The sequence below is a fragment of the Phoca vitulina genome, unplaced genomic scaffold (assembly GCF_004348235.1).
Source record: "Phoca vitulina isolate PV1807 unplaced genomic scaffold, GSC_HSeal_1.0 scaffold17, whole genome shotgun sequence".
NCBI classification, from domain to species: Eukaryota; Metazoa; Chordata; class Mammalia; order Carnivora; family Phocidae; genus Phoca; species Phoca vitulina.
This window is the reverse complement of record NW_022589720.1, coordinates 5,818,772-5,845,054: the sequence shown is the minus strand read 5'-3', so window position 1 is coordinate 5,845,054 and position 26,283 is coordinate 5,818,772. Positions and strand designations below refer to the sequence as shown.

Sequence of the window (26,283 nt, the reverse complement as noted above, 5' to 3'; positions counted from 1 at the left end):
AATGAATGTCCTTATAACAAGAGGCACCAGAGGCCCAGCCTCAAGCAAAGGCCCTGTGAACACAGCGGGAAGGCTTCTGCGAGTCAAGGACAGGGCTCTCACCAGCACCCGACCGTGCCGGCACCCTGATCTTGGGCCTCCAGCCTCCGGAACTATGAGAAGTAAATGTCTGTAGTTTCAGCCCCGGTCTGGGGTCTTCTGCTACGGCGGCCCCAGTGAACTAATACACCTGTCTGGGCAGTATCGAACCTGAAGGCTTCAGTGGCCTTGACTGTGCCCTCAGGCCCTGGGGCATTTGGGAAAGATGGTATTCCTGCACAAGTGGTCTCTCCGTGGGGAAGACCCACCCTTCCTCAGCCCTGGTCTGAGATCCTCCAGTCGATCTGTCCTGCACTCGGGCACTCGCTCCGTCCATCATACATATTTAATCTTGGGCGCACGATCTTCTCACCTCGCCTACCCGGACTAAGTCAGAATCTCAGGCACCTTGCCCTGAGCATGTGTGCGGCGGTTTCTCTTCTCTCCTCGGGGCTTTGAGAGGTGCCGCTGTGCCTCGTGTCTTGGATGCCAAGCACGTGCTGCCCCAGCTCAGCCCTTCACACAATGCCCGTGAAGGGAGTAGATGAACACAGACACGGACATTTGCATCTGAATCACTGTTTCCTGTCCAGGAAACAACAGAATGGTGCATCAAGACTGGAGTCCTCATTGACTCCTCCAGAGGAAATTCAAAGATCAGAAGGACATCAGATCCAGGAACAAGAGGAGGTAATGAGTCAGGCCAAACAGAATGGGAGTGAAGCTAATGAAGAAATATATGCAAAGTAGCTTCCATTTCAACAATTTCACTTCTGACTTCTGAGTACAGCATGACATTTCTCCCTGTTTCATTTCTGAAATGTGTTGGGAAAATTACAACCTAAGTGGTTACACCAGCATTAAACATTACCTTAGAATAAAGCTACACGAAAGCATGAAGGTGTTCACTCAACACGCATTTGAATATGAAATGATATAGTACAGACAATCCGAAAGCCACCTCTACAAAAATAAAGCCAAGCCCATGATTATGCTTTCTAACGAATCCTTCAGTAGGAACACTCGAAAAGGTGGACACAAAGGTCTTTTACGAAAGTAGAGGTCCTACAGGAAGGCATGCTGAGGCTGACTTTATACACGGGCTTTCTATTATTACCGTAACTATTGCAATCGGCTAACTTTGTCAGGAACAAGGTGTTCCCTTTCTTCTGATGTGTGTTTTATTCTGGTGGGTCCCAGAGTAGTAGGTGTGATTTCCTCTGGCTGAATGAACATATCCTTCCACCCATCCCACATGCAATCATACTCTTCCCTAAGTTTTGGCTGCCAACCGATTCCAGGTAAGCAAGTTTCTTGGTTTGTGATGTGTTGAGGTTTCGAGTGGGGTAGAGATGAAGTTGATTTTTATACTGCTTTTAGGGCCTGGCAAAGCAGAGCATTTGTCTGGGCGCCACTGGTGTGTCCTGAGTGCTCCATGACAGGTGGAAGGCTTTCTCTATTTGGGGCACGCAAAGGGGCTCTAGACAGGGGCTAATGCAACATGCCAGCAGCGTATGTGAATTGTAATTCTAGCCCAGCCAAGATACTTGATTGTGTATCCACGCAATCACACACACCATATACACTTACATATACGCTCGTGTGATTCTTTCATAAGTCATGTAAATATTCTAAAATGACTGCTTGTAAGGAACAATCTAGAAAAGGCACATAGTTTTCAAAGCTGTGTAACATAATTTTGGAAGCAGGGAATTCAGGTGAAAACATTCATACTTTTCGCGAGTCAACTTCTGTGATAAAAGTCAAATAGTCTGGTTTCCGTAAGGATGGAAACTTTTTCATTAAGGCTTTTCATTTGGACCTACTGATGTGTTTGCTACAAGTTAAATTAACAAACACTCACTGAGTGTCTAATGGGCACCAGGCACCATACAGTCATCTATCTGCTGCCCTCTAGGAGTTCAGCCATGACACATGGACCTAAGGAGAATTCCAAGGCCAACGAATGTTGTCATTATGTCCAGGCCGTGAGATCTACCACCTTCTTTAATTTTCCCCTTGCATCTCCTGGACCATTTAGAACTATAACAGCAATTCACAGACTGAAGAAACATTCACAGATTTCACAAACTCATAGACTGAATGATATTTTGTCCCCTAAAGAATCTTTATTCCTCCCACTGCTGCCCTGAATTCAGATTCTAGTGCTCAAAACCTCTCTTCAACAACCTAGAACACAGGTGCATCCACATTCCTGGACTGTGCAGGGGAAGAAATACATTTTGAACAGAGTGAGTCACATAATACAACTCAGATTTTCCCACATGGCATTCCTATTGACCTTTAAAAAATATTTCTTACTGAACACATTTTGCTATGATTTTTCTGTGTTTATATCTCATGTTGTTTTTCAGTAATTTACCCGGAGAGTATTTCTTAGACAGGAATGAAAAATTTTCTAATTACCAAAAGCTATTATTAAGGACAATTGAGGTGAATTGAACCAATGTCTTCTAAAAGCATGGCTTTGTCATGGCAAGTATTACAGAGTTTATGGTGAAATTTGTGGAAAATATGACACGATTTTCAAATAATACGGTTTGAAATAAAAAAAATAATAATTTAAGATCATGAGGTACTCACTTTTGTGCATTAATTCCATCAATTGCTTGAATCATCCTTTCATTTAATTCTTCTTCAAATCTTTTCTTTTGGGACTTGGTTCTGTATGAAAAGGGAAACATTATGAGAGAGAATGTGACTAAGCCAAATATGAAGTCCATTTTTCTATGATGCCGAAACTCCTATTTCATTCAGCCCATTGGATCAAAATTGGGAAAGAAAGAAACGAAGAGTCTAGGAGCAGACTTTTCTTTATTAACATCCAGCCACTCTGTGGATTGGGCGAAGTGACTAGAGTTGGTGACTGGCGTAGTAAAATGTTACCTTACAATTTAGTCACTGAGAGTGAAATGACACCAGACATTAAAAAGCAACACTGGAGATATATCCTTGGTGTTTGTGATAAAAGAACTTTCTGTCCTAAGAGATGCATTAGCCCTTGACTTGTTGCCTTCATAAACTTTATTTTACGATGGAACACACTGGCTTTGGAAACTCCCCTGCAAAAATTTGGTCTGGTTGAAAAAAACAGTTGTTCCTTGTTCATGTTTCCCTTGGTCAGTTTTCAAGAATTTGCAGAACGACAGTCTTCTCTGAGGCCTATCAAAGCTTCATTGTATGCATTTAAAGCTTCCTCAGTATTTGAAAGCGCTCTTCACAGGAAACCCCACATATATTTGCAGACACTCACTTGGTCTTAGAAGAAAATAATCTTCAGCCATATTAAAAGACGCCTTGTCAACAAATTAGGCCAAAAGAATGAGCTCCCCAAGGTTAATTTGACCATTCGCATGAGAATCATATAAAGGAGAAAATCAAAATAATCCCTATTTTTAAAAATTACACATCTGTTGCAGAGAGTAAAAGCACACAGGAGCCTCACGAAACTGAGTAGAGCACCTGCAAGTCACCTGGTCTAACGTGGAGCGAGCCCACGGCTTCTCTGGGCTCGGGGTGGTGGGGGATGGCAATTACTAATCGGACAGGCCTTCTACTCTGGGATGACAGTAACTGTTCTCATTTCAGAACCGCCCCTAGATAACAGACAAGAATAGCAATGTCACACCTATCTGTAATTAAATCTCCTGAGAGTATCATGAACGAGACAGACGGGCCTTCCTATCATCCCAACACCATTGGTGGGTTGTTGCCCTGAGCTCCTGCCTTCTTGAAACGAGCCCTGGGCATTCCCGGTTCAAAAGCACAATGATCTGAAGTGATCCACCTACAGATATGAGCAAACTGAATGAAGAAGTGTAAGCATGCCAAATTCTAAGCATGCTTACATTTGAAGAAAGAACATTCATTTTTCCCTTCTTTTAAAAAAAAAAAAGTTAATTTAGCAATCATCTAGGATGGTTCATTCTCATTTAGAGGCGAGGAGGTACCTTCATGTTTTCTGTATTGGCCCTCTGCCTACACTTGAGTTTGTAGACTTCAATTGGTGGCTTTCTTTTTCACAAAGTCTTGCCAAATCTAAGAGCAGTGTAGGTCCCTGGAGGCTCACAGGAAGACGTAATCCTTCCATGGTACGCCCGGGGCTAACCAGAGCATTGCCTCCAGGAATCTGTTTCAGGATTAGTTTACATAATGTCTACACAGCACGTAACGATGTAAAGGTGGGCACAGAGTAGCCCATACATGGGTATTACTACACATCCACTGTGCTTACTGATTATCTGGATAATAATTCTTAACACAGAGTTCCCTTGTCTCTGTCATTTTGTGATCTCTGCTATGGTGAATGACAGGACACCCAGGGAGCTGATAATCTACCGCCAGGAGTTCTTAATTTGCCAGCTTGGGTTGTATTCCTCAGACGTCAGGTGTTTCTGGCTGTCCCGTCTGTTCCTGCCGCTGGGTTACCCTGATTTCCAATTTCCTTCCATTCTTCCTCCTGGGCCCCTTCCCCGACCTGTCCCGCTCCCACACCTGGTCTACTGTATCTGAGGATGCGGGGAGGAGGTCGTGAGTTATCCCTGGTAATGTTCCATACCAGGGCATGCTGGCTCAACGGCCAGGCTGAAGGCTCAGGGAGGCTTTATAACGCAGGCCACTGGCGGAAACCAGGACATGTGAAGACAGCCCCAGTGAGGCTGATTTGGAAGTGGTGCTCTCTCCACGAGGCCCTGGGGCCACCAGCGATCCAACCACTGCAGAGGAAAGTGGAATCGATGTGGGAGAGGCTCCCAGCAAGGCCGGCAGGACAGGAGAGCAGTTAGGTGTGCAGAGTTTGGGGTCACAAGGCCAGAGCACAAATCCGGGCCTCTCCTCTGCCAGCCGTGTGGCTTGGGCCTTCTCCTCACCCCTCGCGCCTCTGTGTCCTCCCTTCTAAAATGGTAACGGCATAGGGTCTATGTTGGAGTGATGCTACGGGGTGACATGAGATCTTCCGCATGCCTGGTACAGATCCAAAAGATGGCTTATTGTCATTGTCTTCCACACAGCACTCTTCCCGGAAGCCGCTGCCCACATCATATGGGCCCTCCACAAGGCATCCCCACGCTAATTTCAGTAAATAGTAAGGTCTAGTAAATAGACCCTTGAGGCAGAATCTCAGGGAGGACGAGATAGGTAACAGAAGAAATATGGAATATAAAATGAAAAGATGCCTATGAAATTTCCGTGGACAGTTGCTTACAGACCTGCTAACGTCTTATTGGCTTGAAGAATTTCACCTTCTCAAGTCATCTTATGGGGTCCATGATGTTCCTAAATTAATGTAAGTTCTCTTTAATGTGCCTCTTAATGCTTCGAAAGCCCAAGAACCCAATATCCTTATAACATAGCACTCTAAGTATTATATCTCAATATTAAAATTTCAAATGTGATACAAAATACGAATTAGAGCTCATTAGAACAAGTGAAGTCCCATAGAAGATTCTGGAATAAGGTGCGCTATTTGCAAGGATATGGCAGGTAACAATCTAATCGTGTTTAATTATACTTGGATACGATGCATTTTCTACAGAATAAACTCACTTCTCTGTGGGAAAAGAAAGGCTGACTTAAGTTTTGGGCTTTTCACTAATTGTCCTAATGACTTCAATAAGAAATACTTAACTCCCAAACCAATACTAACATAAAACTCTGAGCCCAAAAGCTAGAGGATCATGAAAAAGGGTTAGTGCCTACATTCTGTGGCTGATGGTGACAGGGGGCCTGTGGACACCGTGTGAAGCTTTTCTCTTTTTTTTTGAGCAGGTTGGCAGGCCTTCTTTTCACTATAGAAAGGCCGGACTTACCTTGCTTTTTTTATCTCTAGGATTCAACAGACACAAAAAATGTAATTTTAAGCAGCATACTACTTCTAAGAAAATCCAATTTTTTACTACATATTAATGTTAAGAAGAGTCATTTTTAGGAAAAACAATTTAAAGTTCTAATGTGCTTACCCAGTGCTGTTTTTCCTTTTCCCTCTTTTAAACTTAATAACATGACACTAATAATTATATTTTTAGAAGCTGAAAACAATCTAATTGGGCTTTTCACAAGCAGCTGCTCTTTTTAGAAGAAATGGCCTTCCAAGTTACTCTAATTGATGATAATCACTTTCAGTAATAAATACAGAAAAAAAAAGACAAGTCTTTAAAAATCAGAAAGTACAACAAATACCATACCTTAAGGTACGATTTTGAAAATTATGCTGACCCATTGGCACATCCTATTCAAAAAAAAAAAAACAAAAAAAAAGGTTGTTAGTTTCTAAACACATACATCAGAGACTGATGTTGCAGTGATAATCATGTATAACATTTTTTCTTTTATCATGGAAAGCATCATTTAGGTAACAATTACCCCGTGGAGAAGAGGAGCTTAATTATAAATGTGAAGAAGATGAAAACCACAGTTGATACTTAGAATGTTGGTGTCATCTATAAACTCCAGATGTTGGGAATATCAGGATTGTTGTCTGGAACTTTAAAACTGACATCCTGATACTTGCAGATACGATTTTAAATAAGGGCCTTGCAAGTAACTGTTAGTTACTGTAGACATCTTACAATCCTGTCTGGAATCAGACAAATATTAAAAAGTGCTTTAAAACACAAACATCACCACAAAATCTACAGTCAAGCATTATCCCTGAACTAGGCTGGTAAGAAACGGTGCCCTTGGTAAGGTATGTAAAATCACGACTCATTGATCAAAAAGAACAAACCAACACATGAGTGCTGGTAGCTTCTGAAAAAGGACAGAGACAGAGAAGCTGATCAGGGTTTATTAGTGGGGGACATGCTGTGAAATGTTCAACATACTTAAAAAAACCCCAGAAGATCCACTTTTATCCATTTGTGGTGGAAATTAAAATAAAAGTTGAAACAAAGCTGCTTCAAGTGGCTCCGAAGATACTTTCACCTCCAGTGTTAGATTAGGAATGTATTTAGCCCAGTGATTTTTTTTAAATTTTATTTTCTTATGATATGTTAGTCACCATACATTACATCATTAGTTTCTGATGTAGTGTTCCATGATTCATTGTTTGCGTATAACACCCAGTGCTCCATGCAGAACGTGCCCTCTTTAATACCCATCACCAGGCTAACCCATCCCCCCACCCCCCTCCCCTCCAGAAGCCTCAGTTTGTTTCTCAGAGTCCATAGTCTCTCATGGTTCGTCTCTCCCTCCGATTCCGCCCCCTTCATTTTTCCCTTCCTTCTCCTAATGTCCTCCATGCTATTCCTTATGTTCCACAAATAAGTGAAACCATATGATAACTGTCTTTCTCTGTGAAAGGGAAGGTATTTTTTTAAAAAATAACTAGACTTAGGGGCTCCTGTGTGGCTCAGTCGGTTAAGCGTCTGCCTTCAGCTCAGGTCATGATCCCAGGGTCCTGGGATTGAGCCCCACATCGGGCTCCCTGCTCAGCGAGGAGCCTGCTTCTCCCTCTCCCTCTGCCTGCCGCTCTGCCTACTTGTGCTGTCTCTCTCTCCTCTGTCAAATAAATAAATAAAATCTTTAAAAAAATAAAATAGAAAATAAATAAAAAATAAAAAAAATAACTAGACTCCGAGTCTTGTTACATAAAGTCTATGTGCTGCTGAAGCGAGCACGTATTACATAAAGCAAAATAATGCATTATTCACCAGCTCTATCCATGCTGAATCAGGAGTCAGTGCAGTTCTGCACGGGAGATTCAGTAAAAGAAATAACTTTTGGCAATGACACTGCTTGACGCTGGAATGTATTAATAAGAATGATGCTGGGGTCTTTCTCAAAGTGAGTACGGGACACAGCCGAGTAACAGTTGTATGGGCTTCTCGTACTAAACAAAGCCTTGGGATTTTCTTAAGATATCCTACACTGGGGGTGCCTGGGTGGCTCAGCTGGTGAAGCATCTGGTTACTTGTTTGCTGCTTATGGTCTCTCTCTTCCCAACAGATGGCAAACTGCTCTCGGACACGTCCTGGCAGGCTCCCTGGTCGACCAATGGATATGGTCTTCTGACAGATCACATTTACTTTTTAGTTCAGAAAAAACACCAGGGAAGTTGAGAGGAGAGATCTAACGAAGTCAAAACAAGACTGCGGATGGCATCACGGTGGGCTGCTGGGAGGCAGGGGCACAGGGAGATTGGAAAAGTTCGCTTTCAGCTGACAACCTGATGGGTCTCCTCTCATCAGCTGATGAGGACTAGGTAACATTCCATTGTCTTTTTTGCCTCAACTGCATCCCTAGTACAATTAACACCATTATACATGAAATTTTACTCAGAGATCGTTTTAAAAATCTAACAATGCTATTGGGATTATTCTAAGTGCTTTGCCGTAGTTACTCTTCGTGCACCCTGTGGGTCTTTCTATTTTCTATCTGCGTTTCAGCCATCTTATTGTTGGAAGGAGCTCTGGCACCTGATGAGCTGTTGGAAGGTGGAGTGAGGTAAGTCAGGAGCTACACAACAGAATGTTCGCTGCCGCTGACAAGGCTTGAACACGCCCGCAGGGAAAAGACAGACCGGATGTGGCAATTCAACCTGCAAGGACATCACGCCTTCATTTGCTCTTTGATTATGATGACCAGGCTTTCTACTTCATGAGAGCAAACAAACAAAATGCCAGGACAAAAAAAAAAAAAAGTTCAACTGTATTTAGTTGCTAATGACTGAATGAAATAACAAGTAAATCAAATGGTCCCGGGTTATAAAGTTATCACACAAAATCACTCTGGTTCGAACCCCTGGCGACCCAAGCCTGGCCCTCATTCACAGTGGACAGCTGTTTGCAAGGGGTCTCCCGGAGGAGAAGGGGACAGCTCGCTTCACTAGGACCAGCGGTATTTTGGCCCGAGATGCCGGCCCTTTGCGTTCGGGAAGCTTCGGAGGCGCCCGGCGCCGCGGGGCACAGGGGGAGCTTACCGTGGTGCTGATCTTGCCGTTCTCCGTGGTCATGCTGTCTCGGTGATGCAGGTGTGCAAAGGGCTTGGCCGCTCCCCAGGACTCCAGGTACCGGGTCATGCGCACGGACGCCCTCATCTTGGCTCCATCGAGGTTGTGGCGAGGCCTGAAGAGGTGAGGGCTCCTTCGTTCTCCCTTGGGGTGGGAAACAAAGCATTACCCCTGGCACACCAAAGGGGCCAAGCTTCTCCTGCCTGCTCCCTCGCCCTGACTCTGGGATTCCTCCCTTCGCCTCCTCGCTCTTCACGGCTTCTGCCCTCCCTCCTTCAGTGTGACTGGCTTCCAGTGTTACGAGCTCTTTGAACTGAGTGGTTTTTTTCCCAGAGAGCAAAAGACACCTGTAATTTAAACTTAGGAAAAACTAATAGCCATTTTAATGAGCATTTTTTACAAAGTAAATTCTTAAACAAGACAGGCTGCTCTGTTTCAAATCTTTCTTGACGACTGTGGTTTAAAGGGGCAGTTGCTAGAGATCAGGGCCGTCTTCTGATGCGAAATGGTCTTAGGAATCCGCGTTCGGGTGTTTTTGCCGGAACACAATGTTCTCTGTATACATTTTTTTTTTTTTGGCCTCCTCCTTCCGCCTATAGCCCCGAGTTCTTCCTGACTGACACCGCCTGTCTCCAGATCAGCTGTCAGGTGAGCTGGTAGCGTGTCTCCAAAGGTGAACTTGGAGTTTCGGGGAGGCTACCGCCGGTGAGCATCCATGGCCTTGACCTCGTTGATTCTGCGAGACTGGTTTTGACAGTTCAGAGGTGTTTCTTGCTGATAGACCGCACAGTTTACTGGCCGTGTGAGCTGGGGGGAAGTTACAGAAACCCTGGGAGCTTCAGATTCTTAATCTGTAAATAGCAGTGGCACTCATTTGGCAGGAATTTGAGAAGGGCTATGAGAGATGACAGCTAGAAGCCCTTGCTTGAGCCTGACATCTGGTATGAACAGAGTAAGAGACAGCTCCTAACTCTCTCGGTGGCCTGGCGTGTCTTCTAGGTAACGGAGGATTTTACTGCCTCAAAGTTAACCATGTCTGCACAGTGACACTTAGTGGTTAATCGTTTAGAGATCTCTTCCTTTCCTTCTTCTATGTTCATCCTACTTCATCTCAAATTAGATTTTTATCATCTGAAGCCCTGAGCAAAACTTTTTGTCTTTATGTAATTTCCCAGTTGCCAGGGTGGGTACACGGAGGGACTTCCAGAAGCCTCGTGGACTAACACATACATTGACTAACACTTATAGCCCATCATACAGACAGTAACCTTATCATAGGAGCAAGCAATTCACTGCAACTGTTCCTTTAATAAATATTTTAATTTATGATTATAAAACATGTGCCATAATCAAACTGCCATATGCATTTAAGGTCATTTTAGGGGCAAAGATCAGGAAAGCATTCAATGGATTCTTGACTAAAAATACTTAGCTGTATCTGTAATTTGCCCCTTTCTATCTTCACCACAGAAGTCAAAGGGTAATTAGAGACTCTTACAGTACTGACCTTGGGGTTGATTACAAAGTAGGTTTTCACCAGGTGCTGTTTTAAATATGGGTCTCTTATGTCACCGTCTCCTTCCTCCACTTTATAAGCGCCGTTCAAGTGTTCCAGGGTGACGGAAGAAATGTGAACACGTCTGAAATTCCATTTTAAAACCACAATCAAGATAGGTAAGGATAAACATGAAGGCTTTTCTTATTTACTTGTGATTTTAGAAATAATTTCTTCTCCCCCAAAGGAAGGAAAGGCTCTATGTTCTTGGTAAAATGGACTATAATACAGGTTTATATTTTCTTAAACAGGGTTTTGGAAAGATGCTCGCAGAGGTCACAAGACACTAACATTTAGGGCCTCTCTGCACTCACAGAAACCCGCATGGTGGGTGTGGTGAATTATGGCAAATAAAACTCAACCATAAGGAAGTTCTGTTGTGTGAGTGAATTTTTTGAAACACGTGCCAAAGGCATTTTAGGGAGTGTGCTGATGTGTATAAAAGTACGGATTTTCTTTCTCAGTGCTTGCTTCCACGCTTTTCCAAATTATAGCATGTGCATCAAAATTCTCATCTGAAATACGTTCTTCTAACTGGAGGGAGATGGTACCGTTTGCTCATTTCAATAGTACTGGCTTCAGAGGTCACCAGTAATAGAGAAATGCCACATCTGCCCTGCATGATAAAATGCCTTTCACCTAGGTCACTATTCACACATTTGCAAATAAATACAAGTAATTCAGGATCCAGTATCCACAGTCTTTGACCATGGGTCTTGGGGTGGTAGAATTGAGACTTGAGAGTTCGTGTTAATCTAATTAATGTAAGGGGCCGCTGGGCAGGAATCACCAGGTGCTGAGAGGCGTCAGAAACCACCAGGTATCCTGCAGTCGGTTGTTAATCGCCAGGCATTTCTAACCGTGTCCACAGCTTGCAAAGAGAAATCCAGATGCGCCTTACCCAGGGACCCCTCCAGCTTCCATGTGATTGGCCAAGGTCACGTCATGGGACCACACGTCATACTGCCACTTCTGCAGACCGATCACCCCACAGAGGACGTTCCCAGAATGCACTCCCACGCGCATGTTGATATCCACTCCAGTGGCGTCCCTCACTTTCCTGAAGAGAAGGAGAGAAGCATCACCATCTGGAAACACCCTCTTCTTCCTTTGACTCTTGGCCAATTTTCAGGGCACTGTGTTACTCAGAATTTTTCAGACTTTTGGAAATAGGGTCACGATTCCCTCCTGTGGCAGAAGATGGCTGCTCTGGGCCAAGAGAAAGGCCTTTTCTTTCTGGTTGCTCCCAGACTAGACCAAGAGCTCCAAGGCCCTGGCTACGACAGCCACATCACGCCAGACTGTTGGAGCTGATGCAGCGTTTCGGCTGTAGCTTTGGGTTTTCACCTATCACGTGCTGACACCTGCTCTGAATCCTCACACCAGAATTCATGAGACATGGCCTTGCACCGTCAGAAACAGTCTGAGATGCCATCTAGGATTCTAGCACTTAGCACGATGCATGTCCCCAGTGAATATTTTCGCCTGATAAGAGACAATACGCCGTACTTGTGAGCCTAATGACTTCAGCCTAAATAGGGATTTCTCAAAAAAAACTAACCATGAGTTTAAAGCGTTTCATTGTGCACAGTCTTTAACAAAAACAACAATAAAACTCTTTAAAAAGTTTTAATCATGCATAAGGAAGGTATCATTAAAAAGAAACTAATTAAAAACAATAGTTTTAAAAATACTTTAGGACCCAATCAGTAACCCATTTACAGAGACAAATGAAGAACTTCTTTGAATGGAAAATGGAAAAGCTTATTTATTTCTCCCAACTAAATGTATTTATCAATGAAATATTACTGCAGAAGAAGTATGCAGGGAGGTCAGGAGAGAACTGCCCCAGAGCAAATGTGGAGGGAAGTGAAGACATTGATCACAACCCAGCAGGGCAGAGGTTACCAGGTGTGGGCCGCAGGAAATAAGCATCTCAAAATGCCACTGGCATGGATGTCATGCTTCAATGATACAGTGACATCACTTGAGCATGCTGGAAGTGATAAGAAATGACAAGAAGAAATGGATCCACAATGTAAAAAGAAATGCCCTCCTAGAAAAGGAATCTACAGAGCTGTTCCCTTCCCCCCCCGCCCCTCTCCTCCCATCCCTTCCTCCTTCCCTATCATCCTGTTTTGCTTTTTCACAAAAAAATCACAACCTATTTGGTACCATGCAAGTCCTCCAGACCCTTCACTCCTGCCCACACGATGGGCAGAGCCTCAACATGACCCTGGAGGGCTGCGCCTTATCGCTCCGTCCTCTATCGGCTTATGGCTGCCTGGGCACCGTATGGTCCTCAGCTCTGGGCCTCTGCTCAAGATGGCTCTTCTCTGTGCTGCCCTCTGCCCTGAGCCTCCCTCTCCTGACAGGGCACTGGCATCACGTGGCCAGTTGGCATTGGTTTTCCATCAGTGGCTGAGGCATGACCTCATCTGGGAAGGCACCTCATTCTGGTCCCTCCTTCTAGGTTGATGTGGGCACCCCTCCTTGGTGCTCCAGCCTCCCTGAGTGTACTCAGCTTTCCCTGCTTGTGTCCACACCTGCCCTCAGAGAGTCAGCCCCATGAAGACACATGCCTATATATCCATCAGGGGTTTGGTACAACATGGACACTTGGAGAAGTTTCCTAATTGACACCGGTCATTTCCGAAGGATTTTACTGTGCTTCTGTCTTTGGGAGATAATGATCCTGAAAAATTTGATATCAAACCTGTAATTGTTCTCAAGATTTTCTGTTACTGAACCACATCCGACCACATGACATTTCTGTTGACCAAGTATGGTCAGGAGAAAATCAAGAGGGAAAGAAGGGTGGATGACATACTCCAGAGTTGGCCATTTTGACAGAACTGACTGGTGAATGATTTGACTTTTTTAAAAAGATTTTTAAGTTCAATTTAATTAACATATACTGTATTATTAGTTTCAGAGGTAGAGTTCAGTGATTCATCAGTTGCATACAACATCCAATGTCCATTACATCACATGCCCTCCTTAATGCCCATCACCCGGTTACCCCACCCCCCACCTCCCCTCCAGCAACCCTCAGTTTGTTTTCTAGAGTTAAGATTCTCTTATGGTTTGCCTCCCTCTCTGTTTCTATCTTATTTTATTTTTCTTTCCCTTCCCCTATGTTCATGTTTTGTTTCTTAAATTCCAATTATGAGTGAAATCATATGGTATTTGTCTTTCTCTGACTTATTGTGCTTCACATAATACCCTCTTTAAAACCATCTCCATGTCCCTTGTGTCTTTTTTAGAAAAATGGGTTGATCAAGGGTTCAGATGAATTGACTGACCACGTTTTAATGCGTTTGGATGCAACCTGTGTGATCTATAGAAAAATATCGAAATAGTTGCTTAAAGCTTGTGACAATAGAAGACAATCTCCCCAGTTTAAGAGGAACCCTAATCACTTACAAAGTCAGGGCTCTGCATATTACCTCCTCGATTAAGAACAGTTTACATTTTCATGACAGGGAAAAAAAAATCTCTCTAAGCATTGGGAATATTCCAAACCACCACTGACGTACTCTGTGTCAGTCTTTTAGCTAACAGAGAATGAGGTGCTGAACACGTGTGGGGGTCCAAACCCGGAGGAAAAGTACAGCCAAGTGTTCCCAGATCCTAGGAAAAACCTGAGGTAATCTGGAGAAATTCCAAGTGTACTCTTTCTCTCCACTACCTTAAAAAAGTAGAATTCTCATATTCATCCTCATTTTATGGTTTCAACACATGTGAGTGGAAATACTTGCCCTGTATGTTAGAAGAACAAAGAATCCCTGACATTTGCTGAGATGCCCTCTCTGTTCCTCCCCATTCTGGAAGTACAAGAAAACAACCTAATACTGATCACTTTGTCAAATGCAGAGGAGCCGAACACGTGATTTAGAAGAGAGAGAGAAGGTGGACACCCTTGGTCACTGAGTGCAGAGCACAGAGACATACCACCATTGTCTGATTTGATAAGTTTAGTTACAAGCAAGAGTCCTTGAAAGTTTCCTCAAATCCTCTAACGTTGCTGAGATTCCGGACACAGGAGATATTACCTCTGCATCCATCACAGATGGATAAATAAAACGTGGCATCCACATACAATGGGATTAATTACTCCACCATTAAAAGGAATCAAGTGCTGACACATTCCACAATGTGGATGAGCCTTGAAAACATTACACTACGTGAAATAAGCCAAACACTAACCAAAAAATATTGTGTGATTCCACACATACGACGCATCTAGAAGAGGCAAATTCGCAGAGATCGAAAGTGGAAAAGGGGTTGCCAGGGGCTGGGAAGAGAAGGTAATGGAGAGTTATTGCTTAATGGGTATGGAGTTTCTGTCTGGGATGATGACAAGGTGCTGGAAGTGGACAGTGGTGCAGGTTGTGCACAGTTTAAATGTACTTAATGCCACTGAATTGTATATGTAAAAATGTTAGGGGGCAATAGTTATGTATTATTTTACCATGATAAAAAAATATAACAGAAAAAAATATTACTGATGAGCTGGTGATGTGCCAGTGGGCAGAATGTAAGTATTCTTTCTCCTAAAGGCTCTTCAACGTGCTGGAATAACATAAACAGAACTGGGAAGCAGTTGACCCAAAAGCAGAAATCAAACTTCAGTAATCCGATATATTATTGATGTGCATAATAAGTACATTAAAAAAGCCCTTTCTCCCACCAGAACCCCTTTCATCCCATGCTGGAAACCCACACCAAGAGTGCCTCCGGGGGCAGGTAATACATTTGAGAAAACCAATTAGTTTTACTGATTAAATTCACTTACACCATCTGGACCCAGAGTGGGAAATAGTTAATTACTTCTGAAACAAAGTAAAAATATTTTTCATGTCCGAGAAGACAAATGAGTTACTTTGGGGAAGAAGCAGGGGGACAAGGTGATTTGCACACAATGTATTTCATGTGGGAAGCGGAGACCACACTGACTAACCTTCCCATCTCTGCTCTTTCTTCAATTCCACTTAATTCACTTGCCTCCCAAGCTGATCTGTCCACAGTGGTCTGTGGTCACCACTGCCGACCTAGAGGCCCTGGACCACTGAGATCTCCCACACTTACTGGAGGCAGTGTGGGCTTCGCTGTTTATCCCTGGACAGCCCTGGGAAAGCCACCCACAAATCTTTTTAGTTCACTTCACTGTGTGACCCACATACACGGTGGCTAAGCCCGTGACAGCTGGGCTCGCTGCCTTCCCACTGAGAGCCCCATTTACTCTACCACTGAGACAAGGAAACAGGGCACCAACCACATAATTCCTGTCCTGTTCAGACCGAAAATGTGTGCAGGATAGGGTAAAATCACTTGACTAAAATAGGCAATCAAAAACCCCAATACACTAAAATCTTTCAGTCATATAATCAACCAACAAGAGCTTTTACCATTTATAAGAATATTCTGGCTTCTACCACGGGCATTACTGAAGAACTACATTATGGCACTGGTAACAAAAATTAATTTTGTACTTTACACTTTTATCTAGTACTCGTCAACTGTAACATTATTCGACATAAGTATAGCTTCTCCAGAATTATGATAAAAGAAACTATAAATACAATACAGAAAACATACTCTACGTATACAAACTGAAACTAAATTTATAGAGCTGAGAATTTTTGACGAGATGCAGTAATTTTGGAATTTCATATGAATTGCAATCTGGTGGTGAAAACTACCTTCTCCCTGACAACTTGAGTGTAGCCATATTGTTTGTCAGAAATTGTTTGTATGGAAGTGTTGAATCGCTAAATTGTACATCTGAAACTAATATACTGTATGTTAACTAATTGGAATTTAAGTAAAAACTTAAAAAAAAAAAAAAAAGAAACTGTTAGATGGTAAAAGCACAGACCTTTTTCCTTAAGACTAGAGAAGATATTTAAATGAAAAAAAAAATCACTTTGGAAATAACCCAAACTTCTCCTTGCCCGTAGATTTCTACCTCGGTGTTGCTGTAATCCAAGGCTAGTCATAACAATACAAAACACTTCCAGAAGTCTTACTTTGGACTGAGTTACTCACATGCCAATAGCTGGGTCTCTGCACACTTCTATTTAAAGGCTCAATAATGTTTTTAATCCCAGTAGACAGAAACACAGAAACAGTTCTGAGTGAGTATTAGAACTTGAGATTCTTAAGCAGTTAAAAAGGATCCTACTAAGCCTTACACTTACTTTATGGCTTCACACATGTCCAGCCCCATTTTCACACAATTCTTGGCATGGTTCGGGAGAGATATAGGGAGTCCGGACACACAGTAGTAGCAGTCTCCCAAAATTTTTATTCTCATGCATTCATTCTCCTGGAAGAAGAAATCACAGCATTCAGTTACACTCAGCACTCATACAGTGGTTTAGATTTTCTGAATATCATCAAATGCTAGTTCTACTGATAGCATCGCAGTGACCTAGGGTTTGTGGGGACAGAAATGAGCCCTGGTTGGGCTTCCCTTCATGACCCAACAAGAATGAACCACCCTCACCCATACGCCTATTTGCCAAAGCAGGAAGAATCAGGAAAAGCGGAAGGAAAGGAAAGCAGAGAGAATGTTCTGGAATGATTTACTCTTAACAGTAGCAGAGTAGTATAATGACAGGATCATTCTCTCCAGCCCAAATATCCCAAGCACTGATGGCGAAATGAGATCTGCCATGCAGAGGAGAATCTTCCAGGACAGTGAATGACGATCAGAACTTGACTGGAATTAGAATTGTATGTCATCCCCTACTATGCTCCTAGTTTTCTTCATTTATTTTAAAGCTGAGGCAGATTCTTACCTGAGAACATAGCTTCTGAAAAACATCTCCATAATACAATAAGCCACCATTCAACATTGCCAAGTGATTTAAAACTTAATTCTGACCTTAGGTTAAACTGTTTTAATATGAAGTGGGACTCATTATTTTTCTTGGCTGGGTTGTTTTTATATTATGATATCGAGATTAGCTTCATTCATATGCATTAATCCTACACGCACTTCTAACTTTTCTAGTTACTTTATAGACTCGTCACTAAGGAAAAAAAAAGAAAAGGAAAAAAGACAAAAGACAAAGAATCAAAAAAACACGAAGATGTGCCAAACACAGATCTTATCGTTCTTAACACTAATGCAGGCTTATACATAAACTGAACAAATCTGAAATAATAAAATGAACATAAGATTTTCTTTTTTTTTTTTTTAAAGATTTTATTTATTTATTTGACAGAGAGAGACACAGCGAGAGGGGGAACACAAGAAGGGAGAGTGGGAGAGGGAGAAGCCGGCTTCCCGCTGAGCAAGGAGCCTGATGCGGGGCTCGATCCCAGGACCCTGGGATCATGACCTGAGCCGAAGGCAGACGCTTAACGACTGAGCCACCCAGGCGCCCCGAACATAAGATTTTCTTGTTCTTAAGTGCGTGTTAGGTTTGTTGAAGACCTTGCATATTTCATTCCCTGTGTGATAGAGAGTGCACAAGCTGGGGCACTTTTTCACACTTATTTATGGTGCCACAGACGATTTGCTTAGTAATTCCTAATTAAAAATCTCGTAAGTAAAAAGGCAAACAATTACATACTAATAGGGCTTCCATCCCATACTTCCTAAATAGATATTCTGAATCTAGAACACACTAAGATTAACAAAAGTGAATTCTTGGCAAACTTATCAAAGATCAGGTGACCATATACATATATGCATGGGTTTATTTCTGGGCCCTTGGTTCTGTTCCATTGGTCTGTGTGTCTGTTTTTAATGCCAGTCTCATACTGTTTTGATTCTGTAGCTTCGTAATTCATTTTGAAATCAGGGAGTGTGATGCCCCCAGCTTTGTTCTTGCTTAAAACTGCTTTGGCTATTTGGGGTGTCCTGTGGTTCTGTATGAATTTTAGATTGTCTTTTCTGTTTCTGGAAAAGATGCCATGGAGATTTTGATAGGAATTGCATTGACTGTGTAGATGCTTTGGGTATTACGGACATTTTAGCAATATTAGTTCTTCCAACTCATGAACATGGGATGTCTTTCTATTTATTTGTGTCTTTTTAGATTTCTTTCATCCATGCTTTACAGTTTTCTGAGTAGAAGTCATCCATCTACTTGGTTAAGTTTATTCCTAAGTATTTTATTCTTTTTCATGATAATGTAAATAGGATTGTTTTCTTGATTTCCTTCTCAGATACTTCACTACTAGTATAAAGAAATGCAACTGGTTTTTGTACATTGATTTTGTATCCTGCAACTTTACTGAATTCATCTATTAGTTCTTTTTTTTTTTAAGACTTATTTATTTGAGAGAGAGAGAGAGAGTGTGTGTGTGCACATGAGTGGAGAGAGGAGCAGTGGGAGGGAGAAGGAGAGAAGCAGACTCCCAGCTGAGTGCCAAGCCAGACACAGGGCTCGATCTCACAGCCCTGACATTGTGACCTGAGCTGAAATCGGAATCGACACCCAACTAACTGAGTCATCAAGGCACCCCAGCCCTGTCTATTACTTCTAATAGATTTTGTGTACATTTAAGGGTTTTCTTCACACAAGGTCATGTAATCTGCAAACAGAGATAATTTTACTTCTTTTCTGATTTGGATGGCTTTTATTTCTTTTGCTTGCCTAACTGTTCTGGCTAGGACTTCCAGGATTATGTTGAACAGAAGTGGTGGGGGCAGGCATCCTTGCTGTGTTCCCAATCTTAGGGACAAAGCTGTCAGTTTTCCTCCATCAAATATAATGTTAGCTATGGGCTTTTCACATATGGCTTTATTTTGTCGAGGTAAGTTTCTTCTGTAAGTTATCAGTTAAGAGTTTTTATCATGGAAGGGTGTTTAATTTCACCAAATGCTTTCTCTGCATCTACTGATCATGTAATTTCTACCCTTCATTCTGCTAATGTGGTCTATCATGTTGAGTGACTTGTGTGTTGAACCATCCTTGCATCCTAGAAATAAATCCCAGACGGTCATTATGTACGGTCCTTTAAATGTGCTGTCGAACTTGGTTTGCTAAGTGAAATTAGCCTGACTTTATTCAGGACATCCAGAGGATAGATACTGCATGATCTCACTTAGATGGGGAATCTAGAATAGTAAAATTCATAGAAGCAGAGTACACTGGTGGTTGCTGGGCCTGAGGGGAGGGGAAAATGGGGGGTATGGGCCAGAGGGCACACAGTTTTAGTTATGTAAGATGAGTAAGTCCTAGAGTTCTACTGTGTAACATTGTCTATAGTTAATCCTGTACTGTATACTTCAGAATGTGCTAAGAAGACAGAGCTGATGTCAAGTGTTTTAGTCACATCATCATCATCATCATTAATAATAAATAAAGAGGGCAAGAGGGACACTTGTATGTGGTGGATATGTTTATTGCACAGATTGTGGTGATGGCTTCCCAGGTGTATGCTTATCCTCAAGCTCATTACATTTTATATATTAAATATGTACAGTTTTTCATATGTCAATTATACCTCAATAAACTGGTTTAAAAGATTAAAAAATAAGTGAATGCTTTTGGGTTCCTTAGCTTGGTTATGTGCTTTATGTAGAATTTACTCAATTGGCTGAGTTATCTCTTTGCTTATGATGCTGTCCACCTCCCTGTTATTTAAACCTGAGGCATAAACTAGTTCCCAAAACATGCTCCCTCTGTGACCAGCAATGGATGGACCAAGCCATCCTAGGCTATAATCTGATACTGCCTGGACATTCTGTTGTTCAAACCATCAGAGAGGAACAGAAGGTCACACTAAGTATTTCTGTTATGAGCAATGGATTTTGTCTTCCCCAAATTCATATACTGAAGTCCTAACACCTGGTGTACCTAACACCAATATGAACTTGACCTCATTGCAGGTATAATTAGTTAAGATGAGGTCATGCAGGAGTAGGGTGGGTCACCAATCCCATATGACTGGTGTCTTCATAAAAAGGGGACATTCAGACACTGAGACTTGCACAGAGGGAGAAGGCCACGTTGATATTGGAGCTATGCTGTCACCCGCCAAGATTGGGATGTTTCCTCCTAATGTGACAAAAATGACCTTTTATTAATTCAAACTTTTAAGACATTATTTAAGTTTAAATCATCTTTTTCTAAAAATGAGCACCCAAAAAACTCAACCTCTTCCTTTGGTTTGGTAAAAAAAAGAAAGCAGTGCTATACTCTAAGTGCTTTTTTAAAAATCCCCAATGAGATCCATCCTGGTCAGGCAGGCAGCCTAAGGCACCTCCTGGGGAGCCTGACCCAGGAGTGACCCTGTGAACATCATTCATTCCTAAGAGGCTTGCCTGGAATGTTCTGTATGGTTTAAAAGTGAGATGAATCTTGCAGGGAACTAAATTTGGAACCAACTCTCTCTTCCATATATAAATAATTCATTTTAATAAGCATAATGAAGTATTTTTTGTTGGAAATAATTCAAAGAAAGAATGAGGCTGACCGGTAATGCTTTATGAGGTGGAAGTAAAGGGCTGGCAAGGGAGGAAATAATTTTTATCACTATTCCCACCAGCAACCCTCATGGTTCCAGTAAATATGCAAGTTCTAGTATGGTTTTGGATCGCCTATCACCATTTCCTCTCCATGAGCATAGGAACGGCAAATACGGAACTTAACGTTTCTGTTTAAGAGGCAAAAGGGTCAATGGATACCAATGAGACAAGAGTTAGTAAAGGGCTTGGGTGGGAAACATGCATCCTACTTTAGGGGTTCTCCCAGGATGCTGAATACATGAATAGTTACAACTGGATGACAGGCAATCATGTTTCCAACTCCTGACACGGAAATGCCTGAAAAGAGGAACTTAGAACAGCACCGTGCAGAGGGATGTGCATCTTAAACTCACCATCTTGAGTGTATTTACTGTATGTGCGCTGAGCTCTCTATAAGCAGGAATGTTAAAAATAGATGCAAACCTGTGCTAATTATACACTGCAACATTTCTCAACCCCGAGAAATGAGGCTCATCACAGCCCCATGGCAAATAAACCCTACAAATCCATAAACACCAGTCCTAAATGGTGCTCTATGAAAAAACAAAGACTTGATAAGGGACGGGAGAAAAAGGAAGCCACGATTTTATAAATCCTCAAAGAAGAAGGGACTCACTACTACTCACCTTTGCGATTTGGTCGAACTTTCCAAAGAGCTCGTTCAGCATGTGGACCAGTTCTCCTGGAGAGCAGTCACTGGCCAGCCGGGTGAAGCCAACAATGTCGGCGTAGAGGATACTGTGCGGACAAGGGAGCAGCGTTTGCAAGCTCGTATTTGTTAAGAAGTAATGATACCTTTTTCCCTTAAAAGACTATATTGTTTTCACATTTATATTAGTATTTTACAAGAAAAATGTCATCCCCCGGGTAGGAAATACATAAACATTTTGCCAAACTTTCCCATTAAATATGTTTTTTGTTTGATGCCGAATTTTTATAATTAAAATGGGAGAAGAAAAAATCACGTGATGCACTCTGTCCATTCTAGTCCATTCTAACTGATCACCTTTATTCCCTCACGGCCAGCCCGTCCCTCCCTCCCTGGCTGATGTGGTATTTGTCCTGAGAGTTCACTATGCTGGCATAACTCAGATATCAATGGACTATGCTTCTGTCTGCACTGTTACATGCATTTACATTATAAGAATTCCTAAGTACTGGAAGCCAAATAATAAAAGCAAATTCTATTTTTACTGATTCGAAGAAAGAATAACAACCTTCTTAAAAGAAAGAGTACTTAACAAAAGGTTCTCAATGACTTATTCCTTGCCAGGATGAAGCAGACATGGTGCATCTCCCTCAAGCTTGGAGTGTAGTTGGGGGGATGCATTAAACAAATAAGGAAGGACACTAGCAATGTCCAATCACAGTGATAATAAGTGCGTATGTGTGGGTGTGTGGGGGGAATTAGCTGGTGACAAGTCTGGAAAAGCTTCCCTCCATGGGATGTACATGCTAGTGGGATGGATGTCAGATTTCTCCCAGTTCCATCTGTGTTTCGTTAACCTTCAAGGGTCAGCATAGGGAAACACAGCACCAGGATGTGCTTTATCACTTTCCCATACAACAACATGCTTCTGATTTGTATAAAGGCCTCACAAAGATGCCTGAAATTCCTGCCAGCAGTTGGAGATTCAGATAATATGGTTTAAGATATACCCTGAAACAAAACTGACTGCCGCTTCATACCCCTTAGGATGGCCATTATCAACAAGTGTCGTCAAGGGTGCGAAGAAACTGGAACACTTGTGCATTGCTGGTGGGAATGGAAAATGGTGCAGCCACTCTAGGAAACAGTATGGTGGTTCTTCAACAAATGAAACAGGATGAGCAGATGGCCCACCAAGTCCCCTGCTGGGAATACATCCCAAAGAACTGGAGGCAGGGACTCGAACCGGTATTTGTACACCCATGTCCATGGCACCATTATTCACGATAATCAAAAGGTAGAAACAACCCAAATGTCCACTAAGGGACGGATAAAGAAATAGGGTATATAACTACAAAGAAATATTACTCAGTCTTTAAAAGAAATGGAATTCACCTGAAATAAAAAATACATTATATGTTAATAAAAATAATTAAAAAAATAAAAGAAATAGAATTCTGACAAATGATACAATATGGATGAACCTTGAAGACATGATGCTGAGTGAAACGAGCCAGACATAAGAGGACAAATACTGTATGGTTCCACTTACATGGGATACCTAGAGTAGTCAAACCCTAGAGACAGGAACTAGAAGGGTGGGTGCCAGAGGTGGGAGTGGGGGAAGGAAGCTGCTGCTGAATGGGTACCGAGCTCCCAGTCTGGGATGAAGAGAAAGTTCTGGGGACGGATGGTGGTGATGGTTGCAGAACAATGGGAAGGTGCTTGACGCCACTGTGCTGGACAATTAAAAATGGTTAAAACTGTGTTATGTTATATATATTTTGCCACAATAAAAAAAGTAACGTGGCACTGGCCTGCCTGATCTTAGGCAGAAAACAGTTGGCTCTCTGCTGATGGCCGCACCCTGTTCACTGTGCCAAGCACAAGGCCTGTGGCTTCACCTTGGAGGAAAGACTTGGTCCTCTGCTGATGACAAAAGCTGGGGGAAAACTCTCTGGTCCAAGAAAATCAGGGCTGCAGGGGCTTCCACACTCTCCATTCTGCTCAGACGGTGCCATCAGACCTTCCCTATTTCCCCCATAGCACCCTGCAGCAGCAAGGATCACAGAAGCTGGGCCTGGCCCAAGAGGAAAAAGCTCAGAGACAGGGTCTGATCCAAGGCAGCACTGGGAGGGAGAACGTGTGAATGGACGGTTGAGCCCACCTCTTGTTGACAAACTCCACCATGCTTCCGGTGGTCCAACCTCGTAGTGGGTGAAGGCGCCCCCAGATAGGCTGGCCGTAAATGTCTTACGATGGTCCAAAAGTTACTTGGCAGCCAGGAGATTCAAAATGTAAACAGACAATTGTGATGCAGTGTGCAAACGGTTATAGGAGAGGAAGCAGGGTACTCTGTGGGATCATCCAGGTACCTGACCTAGATCATTCAGGCCATAGCAACCTGGAGTAGGCATGTCAGTTAGAATCATAGCCCTTTCATCCAGAGCCTTGTGGATGGTATCGTCAGGTGAAATAGAGAGAACTGGACAGATATGGGAGAAATGTAGGAAGGATGAACCAGGTATGCTGGATGAACATTAGATATGGTGGGCAGTGTGTCTAGGAGAGGGAGGCAGCAAGGATGAAGACCCAGTTTCTGGTTGATAAGGGGGCTCAAACCTAGCTCTGAACAAATCAAAATGAGCTTGTAGGGGAAGATGGCCAGTTCAACTCTGGTTGTGTTGAGTTTGATGGTGGTGTATGTGGAGCATCCAAGAGGAAGATATACATTAGGTGAGTGAGTATGGAAAGCTATGGTTGAGTTTTCCTCCTTTTTTTTTCTTTTTTGAAGATTTTTTTATTTATTTGACAGAGAAAGAGAGGGTGAGTGGACATAGCGGGAGAGGGAGAGAGAATCTCAAGTGGACTCCACACCCAGCATGGAGCCTAATGAGAGGCTCGATCACATGACCCATGAGATCACGACCTGAGCTGAAATCAAGAGTCAGATGCTCAACTGACTGAGCCCCCCAGGTGCCCCAGCTGACTTCTGCACCTTAGCTTCACACAGATGGTAATTAAAGTCCTGAATGAGAAGTGGAGAGAACAGAGAGGAGCTAGGAGAGAGCTCTGAAAACACTCCTTTACAGAGAGGCTAGATTTAGGGAAGAGAAAATGGCAAGGACATGGTAAGAGGAGAAAAGGAGTATGATGTCATGGAGTCTACAGTGAGGGAGAATTCTTTAAGCAGGAGGGCAACGTCAACTGGCCAACCATACTGAGCTGTCAGAGACAAGGATGCAGAGGCTAAGTCATACTCAGATCTGGGAGCAAGGCAGTTGGCGAACTGAGCAAGCATGAGTTCTGTGACATGGTGGGGGTGGATGGCAGAAGGTGAGGATTTGAGGAGGGAGAGAAAACAGGGAAGACTAGTCAGATAGTGAGGAACCTTTCTAGAATCTTGGCTATGAAAGGGAGAAAGGGCAGGTTTCAGAATTGGATGGTGGCATTGAATTCCGGGACCTGTGGTTATTTTCAAAGATGGGATGGGTTTGTGAATGCTTCAGCCCTAGTGGCAGGATTCAGAGGAAGATGCTGAAGGTTCGGAAAGCAGCTGATAGCTGCTACCTTTCCATCTAGAAATTCCTCTCCTCCTAATGATTATTCACATTATTACCATCCTCAGTAAAGAGCTAGGATATGTTAGTAACAGAGAATAAACATTTTTTTTGAATGAATGGCCAAAGCTGAACTAAAAGTTAACAGATCTTTACTGTCTACAAACCTAATAATTCTCATCCAAAAAACTCCCTCAAAACCCCTCAGGTATTGACTGGACTCTCCGCAATATCCATTTACCATGTCTGCTTCTTTGCTTCTGCTTATCCTGTCCAGGATGAAAATGTCATGTTTTCCTATTTCTTATAAAAATAATTGGTATGCCATGCAATTTATGTATGCTTTTACATTTTTAAGGTTAGGTATTTAAGTTACTTTAGAGTCCTAACTATACTTTGCGAATTTAAATTTAATTTGACACCGCAAATATATTCTAGATGATCTCGGAAGGCGCTTGAAGTTGCTTCTCCTATCTTTTGCCTTGACAGTGTGGTAGTCAGCTTCCAAGATGGTGCCAGAGAGACCCATACCTCCTGGAACTTACTCTCTTGTATCATCCACACTCCACTGGGTGGGGCTGATGTGTGTCACCAAGAGGATGCTGCAGGAATTACAGCAATGAATTTGCAAGCCTAGATCATAAAAGAACTGCAGCTGGCCCCTGGCTCTGTCTTGGATCCCTTGATCTGGGGAAGCGAGCTTCCATGTTGTGAGGTCACTCAAGTCACCTGTGAGCAGGCTCAGTGATGCTGACCTGAGGCCTCCAGCCAACAGTAGGGACTCCTGCAAACCACGTGAGGAGCCACCTCGGAGGCAGGTCCCGCAGCAGTACCCCGGACACCAGGCCTGAATCCGCATCAAAGACGGTAAGCCAGAACCACCGGGTGAAGCTGCTCTCAAACTGTGACAGAAACTGTGAGATGATGTTTACTGGTGTCTGAAGCCACTAGGTTTTGGGGTCCTTTGTTACTTAGAAATCG

At 42.8% G+C, this 26,283-nt stretch overlaps 1 protein-coding gene across 2 annotated transcripts in view; it reads right to left on the bottom strand.

Annotated features, from left to right (window-relative positions):
* Positions 1–26,283, bottom strand: part of ADCY2 (adenylate cyclase 2) — a 394,262-nt gene that overhangs the window by 92,283 nt on the left and 275,696 nt on the right. For both annotated transcript variants that reach the window (XM_032415329.1, XM_032415327.1), the window contains exons 6-12: positions 21,720–21,831; positions 16,805–16,932; positions 11,503–11,661; positions 10,554–10,686; positions 9,017–9,190; positions 6,282–6,325; positions 2,683–2,763 (exon numbers count right to left, since the gene is read on the bottom strand). In XM_032415329.1, the coding sequence (XP_032271220.1) occupies positions 2,683–2,763; positions 6,282–6,325; positions 9,017–9,190; positions 10,554–10,686; positions 11,503–11,661; positions 16,805–16,932; positions 21,720–21,831 (831 nt within the window). The remainder of the gene's footprint in view (positions 1–2,682; positions 2,764–6,281; positions 6,326–9,016; positions 9,191–10,553; positions 10,687–11,502; positions 11,662–16,804; positions 16,933–21,719; positions 21,832–26,283) is intronic.